Raw genomic sequence first — 15,156 nt, 5'->3', positions numbered from 1 at the left:
AACAGCGGTAAGTGAATCCCAACAGACTGTGGACACAAGTCCCTGAGCCGTAACAGTACACCACAAACACTCGTGTCCGTTGTGTGTTTAGAGTTATTTATCAGTCATGCCTATCACACTACACTGTTGAATAAGAGAGGATTAACACAGCTCAAAGACTATAAAACGTTTTAGTTTTTTTTTATTTTCAGTCTCCATTTTTGGCTATGATTTAGATTTTTTTTCCACAACATTTATTGACTTTACTTAAAAATCCCTTTCGGTCGCTCTCTTTCACTCTCACTCTCTCACTGTAGTTGTTATCTGCTTCGTGGCTGAAAGGTCACGTCTGTTTTGTTTGTCATCTAAATAAAAGCCGTTTCGGTTGGAGATATCTGATGAGATGTGCCTGCACACACACACAGACTGTCATGGCATTTTGACAAGTGTGACAGCTCACCATAAGCTCAGAGATGACTCTGTGTGTGTGTGAAATGTCTGTCTGCTGTCTAAAGTGTTTGTAACCTCAGCGGTAGCCCCTCAACAACAACATTGCGGTGTGAAACATCTTAAAGGAACCCTGTTGGACGCTTTTGCTTTTTATACTAATAAACCGCAGTTGTAATTGATTTTTACAGGAAATCTTTGTACCTGCTCTCTCCCCTTTAAAATTAAACAGACTGTTTTTGCTGCTGTACCTTTAAGATTTATGCAGATGCAATTCTTGAGGATTGCCATTCGTTTGATACTGAGTCATAAGGGACCATTTTTTGAAACTGAGATTCATACATTATCTGAAAAAAAAAAAAAAACTGAGAAAATTGCCTTTAAGGTTGTCCAAATGAAGTTATTAGCAATGCATATTACTAATCAAAAGTTAAGTTTTAATATATATACAATGGAAAATTCACAAAATATCTTCATGGAACATGATCTTTAATTAATATCCTACTGATTTTTGGCATAAAAGAAAAATAGATAATTTTAACCCATGCAATATATTTTTAGCTATTGTTACAAATATACCCGTGCTACTTAAGACTTGTTTTGTGTTCCAGGGTCACATATACACTGCCAATCAAAATTTTGGAAGAACTAAGATTTTAATAACGTTTTTGAAAGAAGTCTCATCTGCTCATCAAGGCTGCATTTGTTTGATATAGCAAAAACAGTAATATTGTGAAATAGTTGTAACATTTAAAATAACTGTTTTCTGTTTTTATATGTTTAAAAATCAAATTTTATTCCTGTGATGGCAAAGTTGAATTTAAAGGGTTAGTTTACCCAAAAATGAAAATTCTGTCATTAATTACTCACCCTCATGTCGTTCCAAACCTGTGAGAGCTTCGTTCATCTTCGTTACACAAATTAAGATATTTTTGATGAAATCCGAGAGCTTTCTGACCCTCCATAGACAGTAAGGGTCCTACCACGGTCAAGGCTCAGAAACATAGCAAGGATGTCATTAAAAAGTGCTTCAACCATAATTTTATGAAGCTACGAGAATATTTTTTGTGCGTGAAGAAAACAAAATAATGACTTTATTAGGGCTGTCACTAATGATTATTTTGGTAATCGAGTAATCTGTCAAGTATTCTAACGATTAATCGAGTAATATAGTTTTTTTTTTTTAGTAACAAAAATAGACCTAAGAGAACAATAGCCTTTAAAATGACTTAAAATGCTTATATATAGCAATGAGGCAAGATTGCAAGATTGTAATATGGCAGTGTATTTGTATTTGTTATGTTGTGCTCAGGTTGACTGAACCATTATTGTTACTAAACGGTTTCTCAATCATGTGTCCGCAGGTCCATATGGTCTGCCGGCCAAATCTCCCAAACCTGACCCCGCGGACCGTATCAACAGCCTGAATCCAGGTAAACACAGCTGCCTTCGGTATCATGAGGACAAGGCTCATCCCAAACAGACATCACATTAATAAAAGAACAGAACTAACGAAAGGAACAGGGGAAGGAAGCGACAGATGGATGGAGAGAAACAGGCGTCTTGGCGCTCGGGTTCTTTTTGATATATTCCACCCTTCTGTTTGTTCTCTCCTCCTCAAGTTCCCTTATTTTTTCTCCTCTTTTCCTCCGTTCGACGTCTTCTACAAAGGCCCTGGAGCTGCGAACTGGAGGCAGAATGCGGTGGGGGTAATGGCCGCACGGGGAAAGATAAAGGATGAGAGGAGGAGAGAGCCGTCGTTTCGGAGACTTATTAATGCCATTAGTTTAGCGGCTTGGGTTTAGTTGGTCCTGAGAGGAAGAAAGACACAGAAAATGGGAGGGAGAGGAGGATGATTAGTGTAGGATGATAGAAAGGGAAAATTACTCACACTCTTTGTTTGCACGGGTTTGACATTTGGGAGCGAGAGACTGCTGCCTTGTGTCCTATTCTGTTTTTTATTCGACATACAAAGACAAAAAATCTAATCTATCTATCTATCTATCTATCTATCTATCTATCTATCTATCTATCTATCTATCTATCTATCTATCTATCTGTCTGTCTGTCTGTCTGTCTATCTATCTGTCTATCTGTCTGTCTGTCTAGCTGTCATCACTTGGAGTGGTGGAGGATGTAGGTGGGTTTGGGGGGCTGCAGGTCATTACGAGCACAATAACACGGACAGTCATAGAGACACGGAGCGAAGGAGGAGGTGGAGGAATAGAGTGAGGGATGGAGAGAGAAAACGAGAGGAATTGTGTCAAGAATAATGATGGGCCAATTGAGAGCGCCTGCAGTCAGATCCCTGTATTTCCGACCGTTCCCGTGCTCGGCAGGGGCTCTCATTGTCTCCCGTCGAGATCGCAACTGCACATACACATGTACACACACGCTGAAACTCAGATCAGCTATGTCCGACTAAGTAAGCACAATGGTCATTTGTTCCATGTCTTGTATTTAATGTGTGTGTGTAATCAAACCTGTTGTACCTTTCCAATCTGTGTTTCCCATTCCCAATAAGCTGTAGTTTGCTTTAAGAAACAGTTCACACAAAATCAACAGTGTTTAAATCTGTGGAGCACAAAATGAGAATATTTTGATAAATCTTCATTAATTACTCACCCTCTTATTGTTCCAAACCTGGAACACAAATTAAGATATTTTTGATGAAATCCAAGAGCTATGAGATCCAAGCAACTGACACGTTCAAGTCCCAGAAAGGTAGTAAGGACATTGTTAAAATAGTCCATATGACATCAGTGGTTTAACTGTAATTTTACAAAGCTATGAGAATAGTTTTTGTGCGCAAAGAAAACAAAAATAACATCTTTATTCATGTCAAAGACTGACACAGAAGAGAAGAACAAACTTTGCACAAACTTGTCAGATATTGATGCTTGATCAGGACCCCTTGGTGTCATTTTTTGATGTTCGTGGTACCCCACTAGCGTCACTTTTGGACGTGCAGGGTCGTTACTACGATGTCCTTACTACCTTTTTGGGCCTTGAAAGTTGTAGTTGCATTGGTGTCTATGCAAGCTCAGAATGCTCTCGGATTTCATCAAAAATATCTTAATTTGTGAAGATGAACAAAGGTCTTACAGGTTTGGAATGACATGAGGGTCACTAATTAATGACAGAATTTTCATTTTTGGGTGAGCTATCCCTTTAAATTTCATTCAGTTCAATTCAGATGTATTTGTAAAGCACTTCCCACAATACATATTGTTTCAAATGTTGTAGTCAAGAAGCCAGAAGTGATTGTGTCAAGTAGTTATTTCATGAAAATATATTTTAGTTGCCATTTCAAGCAAATTTAGTCTCACCAAACACCACTGGTTCTTACATGTTGCACAACCAATCATGCTGTGGCAACAAAGGGCAAGATTTGCATTGTAAAAATAACTTGCATAACAGTCTGTTGCTCATTCAGAGCACTCACATTGGTTCTGAAGACTTTAAATATAACAAGTCATATGGACAATTTTTATGCGTGTCAGAATATCTCCTTTTGTGTTCCACACAAGAAAGAAAATCCTAAAAGTTTTAGATTTTCATTTTTGGCTGAACTGCCCCTTTAATAACCTATAAAGTCTTTATAGTAAGGCAGTTCACCTTTGAGAATGACCATGTGGTTGTTATCTAGCACATCTCTATTGTGTGGTTTTGTACTTCCTCAGGTTCCCCATCTTAAAGAGCCCAATCAAGCCACAGCGTTTAGATTGGCTTTCATTTCCCTTGCGAAATGCCTCCTACGCGCCATAATCCCGTTATGTAAAGATAAATGACTAATATAGCCTCATAGATCCCACATCTATTAAAATGCTCTCTCAGCTGTTGTTCATAGAAGAGGCTAAATACACGATTCCAGTGTTTAAAGCAGCAGCACATAAACCACAGCTCATGTTTCCAAGTGTAAATTTTTTTTTTATTTATTATGTTTTTTTATTACAGAGGGGAACGTTTAGAGCTGCTGCTCCCTGGTGTGTCCTCTGAGTGTTTAACAGCTTTTAGGGCAAAAAAAATGAACGATAAACAACTTCCAGCAGCAGAAAAGTTGCTATATTAAGAATAATTCATGGCGTAGCCTCGTCTGCAAGTACTGTAAAGGCCAATTCACGCAGAGAGGAAATATTCACCATGGATATTCACTCAAAAGAGACTTTGAGTTAAAAAACAGAGCAATTCTTTGAATCTATTCATACTGGAGATTAAACTTTGCCTGATTATGGACGGTTTTTCCAATTTACTCTCATTGTGAACAGACCTTTTGTCTGCGATTTATCATTTTTACGTTTCGTTGTTGTGAACAGGTCTTAACGCTATGTCCGAATACTCACCTCCTCGTCTTTATTTTCCAACTCAACGGTCTGATGATTGCGGTTCACGTCTCTATTGCCAGACCGCAGTGGTTGACCACAGGTTTACACTGCGTGTTTTACGCCCGTGCCAAAATGTGCATGTTTGCAGAAACCCAATCCACCTTGACTCATTGTGATGTGAGTCACTGGTCAGCGAGTTCAGAGAAAAGTCCGGTTCTTTTCAACATCCTCCAAACTTTATTCAGATTTCTGACAGTTTGAGTGAACACGGAGGGCTCTAATTGGTTCGGTCTGATCTGTTAGGGACATGAACAAGCCAATCAAAGGGTTAGATGACTGGCCCTGTTTAATTTGTTCCATTTGATTGGTTAAAGTCATTAACTAGCCCATCAGATGACGAGGTAGACGGAGGAGGGCGATGCTGGAGGGCAGGATGTGGCAGCGCTAATGAACCCGCTACATCAGACTAATACTCATGTAAGTGTCAGAGGGCACTTCTCTGAGTCCGCGCTCCAATATGGGAACAAGTTAAAGGTGGTCATCTCACTAATGGGTGTCATCACCACATGCAGTCCAGAAGGACTCGCAAAAGTTTCCCTGCCAAAAAGCACTAAACTTTAGGAAACTGTGTTTACCCAAGGGACGCCAATTTAGAGGACTTATGCGAACTAATCTAATATCCAAGTTTGTTCAAGGAAGCAATATGTGACAGTCTTATCATTTCAGCAGATATCACAGTGAGCTGTTTTGTCACTTTTTAATGTGGTGTGACAGATTGCTGCATTGCTGAAAGTCATTCAGTGTCCACAGCAATGTCCACAGCCATATGCTGCTACCAGTTTGTCTGTTCGGCCGTTCGTTTATTTATTTATATACCACCTTGCAGGTTACACACTAGCTCCAAAGTGCTGTACATTACAATGTGTGCTGAAATACAGCCATATCACATTATGAGTGTGATATTGCATTTATGCAACAGTTCGATGGAACGAGTGTGTAAATACATAAGAAACAACAACAAAGTGTCTTTAAAAACCCTCTTTGTGTGAACTGCTTCCTTCCACCATGGATTCAAATTCGAAAACGTCGCTATTTGCTCTGGAACAAATAATTGATTAATGAGACCAAAGACGGCCTGTTAGATTTACCCAAAATGAAATATATTTCATGTTTAACCACTATAAAGAAATCAGAGCCAGTGGCAAATTCCAGAAGATCTGGCCGAAGTAAGGCTGCTCTCGGTGGGTTCATGAGTGCAGCACGGCCGCTGTGAGAAATACCACAAGTGGAGTGATACAAACAATGAAACGGTTGGAGCTCAGATATCACTAGAATATTGCACTCCTCTCAGCCAATCAGATTCGAGGACCAGAAAGAACTGTTGTATAAATACATATATACACTACCAGTCAAAAGTTTTTGAACAGTGACATTTTTTAGGTTTTTTACAGGAATTGTCTTCTGCTCACCAAGCCTTCATTTATTTGATCTAAAATACAACAAAATCAGTAATATTGTGAAATATTTTTACTATTTAAAATAACTGTTTTTTATTTGTGTATATATTTTACAAATTAATTTCTTCCTGTGATTAAAGCTAAATTTCAGCATCATTACGCCTGTCTTAAGTGTCACATGATTCTTCAGAAATCATTCTAATATGCTGATTTGCTGTTCAAGAAACATTTATTATTATTATTATTATCAATATTTAAAACAGTTGAGTACATTTTTTCAGGAATGTTTGATGAATAGAAAAAAAAACAAAGTTCAGCATTTATCCAAAATAAAAAGCTTTTGTAACATACACTATACCATTCAAAAGCTTGGAATCAGTATAATTTATTTTTTTTTTGGAAAGAAATTATGAAAATTAATATATTTTTTTTTAGCAAGGATACTTTAAACTGATCAAAAGAGATGATAAAGACATTTATAATGTTTCAAAAGATTTGTATTTCAGATAAATGCTGTTCTTCTGAACTTTCTATTCAGCAAAGAAACCTGAAAAGCTAATGTCACGTCCTTTCCTTTCCTTTCCTTTCCTTTCCTTTCCTTTCCTTTCCTTTCCTTTCCTTTCCTTCCTTTCCTTAAAAAGTTCTCAACTATTTTCAACATAATAATAAGAATTTTTTTTTCAAATCAAAATATTAGAATGATTTCTGAAGGATCATGTGACTGGTGTAATGATGCTAAAAATATAGCTTTGAAATCACAGGAATAAATTACATTTTAAATATATATTCAAATAGAAAACAGTTATTTTAAATAGTAAAAATATTTCAAACTGTTTTAAACTGTTTGTTGTACTTTGGATAAATAAAAATAAATAAATGCAGGCTTTGTGAGCATAAGAGACTTCTTTAAAAAAGAAATTAAAAATCTTTCTGTTCAAAAACTTTTGACTGGTTGTGTATATTGGGATCAAGTCTCTTATTCTCATCAAGGCTGCATTTATTTAAAAAAAAATACAGTAAAAACAATTATATCCTGAAATATTATTATTATTATTATTATATTAAAAAAGTCTTACTGACCACAAACATTTGTAGTGTATGTTAGAATGAATCACCTAAACTCTTAAAAATGTCTGAAAAAGGCCATTTTCTCAAAAATTATTATTGATTACATTTAATTAATCACTGAATAACTACATATTTAGTTATTCAATATTATTTTCTCGAAATCTTGAAATAAATAAACTTCAGAACGATGGAGCAGGTCACATATATACATATATATCTATATATATCTTTTGAACTGATCAAATTCTTCTGTTTTGCAGGTGCTGGAAACAACACACATCCCAGAATTCCCCCTAGAGGTCCTGGTGGAGAAAACGGCCCCCTTCCTCCCTCCAACATCGCTGTTATCGCAGGTGCAGCCGGCGGTTCGGCTTTCCTACTGCTCGTAACTGCCGTGATCTGCGTGGTGTGCTACCGACGACGACACGCCAAGCATTCCGAATCGCACCACCCTCCCCTCTCCCTCTCCTCCCTGACCTCGCCCAAACGAGGCTGCGGCGGGGGCGTGGGAGGCGGCAACAACAACGGCTCGGAGCCTAGCGACATCATCATCCCGCTGCGGACTTCTGACTCCGCCTACTGCCCGCACTACGAGAAAGTGAGCGGGGATTACGGCCATCCGGTGTACATCGTACAGGAGATGCCCCCTCAGAGTCCCGCCAACATCTACTATAAAGTATGAGAACCGGAGACCACCTTAACGACAACATCTGCTAAGACCACACCCACCTTAAACGACTACCTAAGTCCCGCCCCCACACTCTGCATCCCCGTAGATCAGATCCTTTTACGTTCACGCGCATTTCTCCGACACACTGACCATTCGTGGTCGAGCGTGTCTGTATGTGTGTGCGCTACCATTCCTCGCAACTCACCCAACTTCGGCCTTTTGTTAGAGAGAGGATGTCCTGATGTGAGGGCCTCCCTCTCTCTGACGTCCCACATGGGAAACGTCCTTAAAGCTAGAGAAGACCTCCTGGAGTGATTCAGCCAACTGAAAAAACATAAACTCCTTTTTTGGAGGGCATTCTGGAGCACAAGCATCAAAACTTTTTCTGATGTACTTGCAAAAAGACTAAACGCATAAAAAAAGACATCTCAACTCCAAAACCTACAAAGACAACTTGTGAACTTTGACTTCGAATGCTACATTTACTCACAAATAGCGGTCTAGTTTGTGTTAAACTCCTTCGGAAGGGGGAGGGGCCATTGATTCAGCCAATCGTCACACAGGGCTGCAGTCACGTGATCTAGGACCCATGTGTTTGATTGGTGGAGTTGTAGTGGCGTGGAGAATCTTGTATATTTTAATAACGTGTGTATTTTGTGAGTGTGTAGGATAAATATTCCGACACTGCTGTCGCGCACGTTGCGACCGGCGCGCTTCAGTACAACTCGCGAGTGTTTTTGCGTGCGGATGAGTGCGTGTTTGAGTACAGTGTTAGCGTGAGCATGGGCGCGTGTGTTTGTTAGACTGTTTCAAAACCAAAACACAAAAATATGAGCGAACATCAAAAAAGTTTTTTTATCGCTTTCAACACATAGATTATAATTATATATGAATACTCAGTAAAATAATTTTTAGATTTGTTTTTTTTTTCATGTAAAGTTACAGTTTGCTAGGCCTAATTTTTTTTCCTATTTTTTATGACATGCTGACATTGTTTCTACCCCTTTTTGAGTTGTAAATTAATTTAATGCTTTCGTTCTGTTGCAGAAACCGAGTTTGTTTGGTTGGTTCCCCCTCGTTTTCCTCTTTCCCAGGAGTCTCCTCCGCTCTACACATATATTTTTATAGCTCCTTGTACTCTGATGTAGTTTTGAACCTAGACCTCGTTTGTGAATGTGTTGAGGTAGAACAATCCGAGAAAGTTTTTTATTATTATTTTTAAAGACGCTTGGAAAAAAAGGGAAAAAAATCCAGAAAGGAGGGAAGAATTGGAAGGGGGTGAAATAAAACGAAAAGAACGCGAACACCGCCTGTTGGGAAAGCAAACGCGCAAGGAAACTTCTAGAAAGACTGTGAAACTATGGAAGAATCACACATTAAAAGAAAAAAAATAGGGGAGGGGGAGGTGGGGGGAGAGAAGGAACGTCGAAAGATGATTGAAGGAGAAGAGAGAGAGAGTGAGAGAGAGAGAGGAATGGAAAGGTTTTTAATAAACTCCTCTGAAGCGCTGGAAGAGGCAGATTTGGGCCCGATGGTCTTCTGAGGTACAAAGAGACAGATGAGGGGAAGAAAGAAACTCATTCTCTCAGATGGACAACAGGATAGATGGACACACAGAATTACTCTTTTACAGACACACAGTGCGCTTTTTTGTTCACATGAAGTGAAGTGGAAATATTTCTAGACTCGTTTCAAATTCTTGAGTATCGGACACGTCTCAATTTAGTAGACGTGTCCGCGCACACACATACGGAGAACGATTCAATGGCCATGGCACACAGAAAAGCTCTTGTAGTGATTTTCATCACATGCACAGCTCCAAAACACAATCAAAAGCCATTCTGATTGGGCATATATGCTGGTTACCTCAACAAATGCCGTGATTAGCATTGTTCTCTCACATTCTCGTTCTCTCCTCTCTCTCTCACACACACTTACACACACAATCATGCAGCCTTGTAACTAGCTGTGTGTGTGTATCTCTGTTAGTGCCAATGAAAATCTCTCTTTTAGGCCTGAAATACAGTCTACGCAAGTATGTGAACGCAAACGCTTCCAGCTACACGTCGTTGCTTTCTGAAACGTGTCAGAACTCAGTTGCATTCTCAGCACATATTAGCATAAACTGTCGTGTTTTATGGTCAGTTTTCTCAACAGCTTGGGAAAGAATTTACAAAGCTAGTTAGCGTGGTTGGATTTGGAATAGGATGCTACTCTTAAAATCCCAGCTGAAAAAAATAATAGAAACCATCACAGAAATTCTAATGGTTTCCATCACAAATACTAGTCCAAACATTACAAACCATCAACTTTTAACCATTAAAACCATTAAAAAATGGAATACATTCCGTTAGTATTTAGTGGTTTTAACAAACCACCAATAGAAGGCGACCAAATACCAGTAGAAACCCACAGGGTCCATTACAGTTTTCATTAAAACCAATACATGTGCCATTATAATCAGTAAAACCATGACAAATTTTATGATGGTGTCTATTGTTTGTTTCAGCAGGGATGTCTGTCATAGTATGCTATTTGAAAATGTTAGCTAAAGCGATTCAAAGGCTGAATTCAAAATAGCATACTAACAAGCAAGTATATTATTTACGAATGCAGCATTTGACTAGCTTTAGCTAATTAGCAAAGAAAAAATTAGCTGTATGGCAGAAATAGTGACTACAGAGCAATATACTAGACATGCAAGGTCAAAACAAATTAAGAATTAATTTGTGGCCATGTTTAATTAATTTGCTTTGTTGTTTTAGTTAAATCCACAACTGAACTGAAGTGAGGAAACAAGTTAAACTAGTTAAACTAAAACAAGGGAACTAATAAATAAATAAATAATGAATTTAAACCATCACAGAAATTCTAATGGTTTCCATTGCAAATACTAGTCCAAACATTACAAACCATCAACCTTTAACCATTAAAACCATTAAAAAATGGAATACATTCCATTAGTATTTAGTGGTTTTAACAAACCACCAATAGAAGGTGACCAAATACCAGTAGAAACCCACAGGGTCCATTGCAGTTTCCATTGAAACCAATACAAGTCCCATTATAACTAGTAAAACCATTACAAATTCTGTGATAAAAAAAACAACAACAACCAATAGAAACCATTAGAGAAATTCTGGTCAATACCATTAAAAACATAAACCATCAACTTTTAACTAATAAAATCAATAAAAATGGTTCCTGTACTGTGTTTTAGGACATATTTCATAAGGATGTAGTTGTTTTAACAACTCACCAATAGAACGCAAAAAATTGCCAGTAGAGACCAACAGGGTCCATTACAGTTTCTATTAAAACCAGTACAATTCCCATTATAACCATTACAAATTTTGTGATGGTTTCTATAGTTTTTTTTTTTAGCAGGGTACCCTGATAGCACATATACATCACAGAGACATCTATTTGATGTCTGCATTTACATCTGGAAGACGTATTTTTTTAGAGTGTTTGCTCATCTGCAATACGTCTATAGGACGTTTCCTATCAGATGTCAAATAGATGTCTATTAGATGTCTTTAAGATGTTTATGATTTAAAATATATGTAATCTTACAGATGTCTGTCAGATGTTTGTACACAGCAGATGCTTTCCAGATCAAGTGATCTTTAACAGACATCTTGTAGACGTACGTGTGCTATCTAGGTAGGAAATGATTGAATACAAGGTGACCACTAATTAATAAGTCTTAAGAAGGACTGTGTGTTTATTTTATTTGTAATAAAAGTAGTAAGCTAGTATGCTATTCCAAAAACATTGACCAAAGTGTTGACCAAGTATTTGCGTCTGCATACTTGCATAGAATTTGTTTCTGGCCTTAGGAGTGCGAGTTGTGTTCTGTTTCACTGCCATTGTCACAGTGTGTTTTGTATGCGTGTAAAGAATGTTATCGCTAAAAAATACACCGCATACACGCACATAATAACAAGCCATTCATACCCAAATATGTTGGTGGTCTTATTTTGCAGATGTGATTTGTGACTGACGTTGGGACTTGAACAATCTGTTACTGTTTTCAATCTGCCTAGAAAGCTTCAATATTTGTCTCTCAAAAGCATTTAGTTTTGTATCACTCTGGTGCATCAAGACTGTGAGGAAAAAAAAAGAAACAACATGACATTGTTTTCCTGTCACATCGATGTTTTCTTCTTACACGCAAATTTGGATTTTGTTACTTCAATATCAAGTTGCCTAAAATGTGGAGGTGTTACGTTTGTTCGGCACTGTTGTATTCGTGGGCTGTTTCATACATATTTAAGCGTTCGATTTCTGTTCAGATTCTGTTGCATTTACTAAAACAATCAGCGTAAGCCATGTCTCTGACCCTGTGCACATGGACTTGGATACGTGTGTGTGCGTGCAGGCGTGCGTATGTCCGAAAACACGCGTGGACATCGTTCAAAGACGGACCGATTGCGGAGGGTGTGCCGTTGCGTTCGGATCACAGAGGACACACGAGGAGACACAAACTCTCTTGCTCACCATCCTCCCTTTTTTAGGTCTCGTTTATCGAACATCTGGCCTCGGAAAGGTCCATCTTCTGTCTCTCACGTCGAGCGGTTCTTTGTGCACTTGCTTTCGCCACGAACGCTGGGACCAGTATTCTGTACGCAGACACGAGCGGGGACGAACCACAAAGTGTGTATTTTTTTAGAGAACGCTTCAGTTGTGTGTACGTGTTTCTCTGTGCCAATAGCCAGCGGGTGGCGGCCACTTTAAAGACCTCCATTCCTCTCCAGTGATGTGTTCAGACGTTTGTAAAACACCATGTTTGTGTGTGCTGTTTTCTTTTCCGTGTCCATCTTGCCATCTCCCCCCGCCCCTCACAATCCCTCTCTTGTTTTTCCTCCTGCATACATGCCTTTAAAAGGGTTAAACAACTAATACATTCCTTTGAAGAAATGTTGATTAAAAAACACACAAAAAAAACTTTACAATGCATTCTTGGGTTCTCTTTACTGTGTGTGTATTTGCTTTCGAATGCATTGAGTTTTGTGGACTTCCACAAGTGAATGAGATAGAGAAACCATTTAATGTGCTTTATTTTTCTTTCCACTCTACCATCAATCTCTTCTTCCTGGTATTTCATCTTCTCTAAAGTAAACACCGGCTTTTACAGTCACCATCCATTGCCAGCAGAGAAATGAATGTGTTCTTTAAGTGCAGAGAAATACCTTTTCTTGTATTAGTTATTTTAGACTGTATCTCTCTTTCTCTTTTATTGCTTTCCTTTAGATCCGTCTGTATGTTTCCCGTAATGCCATTCAGTTGCCAAAGCAACCATTGCCTTCCGGCGACAATTTCATTTTTATGAAAACTTGCGAAATCTGGTATTGATTGTCCCCGTGAGGTTTCCACACAGTTACAGGTGATGCAGAGGCGACGGCCGTATTATTGGCCTGGGAACGCTTATGTCGTGCTACAATCCTCCAATTGGTGTAACGTGATTTAGGTGTGAAGGGGAAGGTTCTGGAACACGGGGGAGAGAAAGAAAAACACTTAAAAAATGTCCTTACAGGCTTCTGCGGTCATCTTTATTGCGTAATCATTTTTCTAAAATGTGCTTGTATGCCTTTAATGACCCAGAGGAGCATTTTATTGCCAGTGGTTTGCTCAGGGAATTTCTCAACTGTGTCTCAGGTTTTTCTCCTACATTTTCCTTGGTTTAAAAAAATAAAATGTCAGAAAATTAGACCATTGTTGATATATAGTGATAAAATTAATGTGGATTGTAAAGATAACTGGGTTTTGCAAGAATTTGGTGATAAAATGAATAGAATTAGTGATAAAAATGAATGTGGATTGCATAGATAATTAGGTTTTGTAGGAAATTAATAAGAAATGTTTGAGCTCATATAAGCTCAAGCAAAAATCTCCTTTTAATCTCCATTTAATATCACTGCTGTCTCTAGGAGTGGTTACCCATATTTCCTCCCAGTTGCATGAATAGGACCTAAATTAATTACATGCTTAACTTCAAAAAGTGCTACAAATAAATCAAATCTGTGTTCAGAAAGGGGAAAAAAGCCATAAAAACGTAAAAAAGTACCTCAGAATTTTAAATAATGCTAACCTTTTATTAAAAGGTAATGAATTTTATAAATTCATCACATTATTTTGGGAAAAAATACATATTTTGTGATAAAAGTGTTTACTTTTGATAGCATAAATATGATATATTTAGGAATAGACTAGATATTTTATTCTGTTCTATTCATTTAATTTAATGAATTGATATTTCATCATGAGCCTGTGGCCTGCATCTTGTCACCCACTAAAAAAATCGGTTTGAAATCCCACCAATAGTATACAATAGTCTATGTATCAAATGTAATACATTTATATTTTATATATTTCATTAACTTTGCACATAGATAAACTTTGTTGAATTTCCTTTCAAATTCCAAGTGTTTTCACAACGCCATCAGTTGGCCATATTGGCGGCACTAAACGTAAACAGTGCCTCTGAACTAAATGAAACTCACATATTTGGCTGAATATTGCTGCTGAAAATGGTCTATTAATGTCATGTTTTGGGCCGTGCTAATCGGTTGAACTAGGAAGAACATCTGGAGTACTATTAAGGAGAAGAGTGAAAAAATCTGTCTGAGGAACAAAAGGTGTTTGAGGTTGGCCAGACTGAACCAGGATTTCCAAGGCAAGAGTCTTGACAACATTTGTGCTTGACCTTATCATTTACGGTCAGGTAGGTGAAATATTAGGCTAATATCTTAATTAATACTTCTTGTACGTATCTTTACCACCTTTTGACTTTACTTTGCACTTTATATTGTGCCCTTTCCTCCTTACTAAGTTCTTCTCTATAAGATTTAGCAGCTTCCACACAGGTTTTCCATGATTTCGACAGCATAAATTAGCAGGACAACATATTCAGTGGTACATTAACCATGCAGTCATTGCTGTTGTTTACATTCGAGTATCGCCAATATGGGCGTGTATCTGGGTAAATGACCAAATCGTGACGTAAGTGCAAACTCTCTATTTTCTATTTTTTTTATATTTGATCAATTTTGCACATAAATCCACTTTGTTGAATTTCCTTTCAAATTCCAATTCATTATTCTGTGGCTGCGGAAAGAAAGAAAGAAATATACCTCAAAGAAATTAAATGGAGGCACCCCAGTAAAGCAGAAAAAAAAAGAAATGCACATCAGACAATCATTCAGTA

At 37.8% G+C, this 15,156-nt stretch overlaps 1 protein-coding gene across 1 annotated transcript in view; it reads left to right on the top strand.

Moving 5' to 3' along the window:
- The window catches only part of efnb3b (ephrin-B3b), a 94,922-nt gene extending 82,556 nt beyond the window's left edge, over positions 1-12,366 (top strand). Inside the window, exons 4-5 of the mRNA XM_051115935.1 lie at positions 1,791-1,859; positions 7,537-12,366. Coding sequence (XP_050971892.1) covers positions 1,791-1,859; positions 7,537-7,958 — 491 coding nt within the window. The 3' untranslated portion in view covers positions 7,959-12,366. The remainder of the gene's footprint in view (positions 1-1,790; positions 1,860-7,536) is intronic.
- The last annotated feature ends 2,790 nt before the right edge of the window (positions 12,367-15,156 follow it).

The sequence above is a fragment of the Labeo rohita genome, chromosome 7 (genome assembly GCF_022985175.1).
Source record: "Labeo rohita strain BAU-BD-2019 chromosome 7, IGBB_LRoh.1.0, whole genome shotgun sequence".
NCBI classification, from domain to species: domain Eukaryota; kingdom Metazoa; phylum Chordata; class Actinopteri; order Cypriniformes; family Cyprinidae; genus Labeo; species Labeo rohita.
This window is presented reverse-complemented; position numbering and strand designations above follow the sequence as displayed.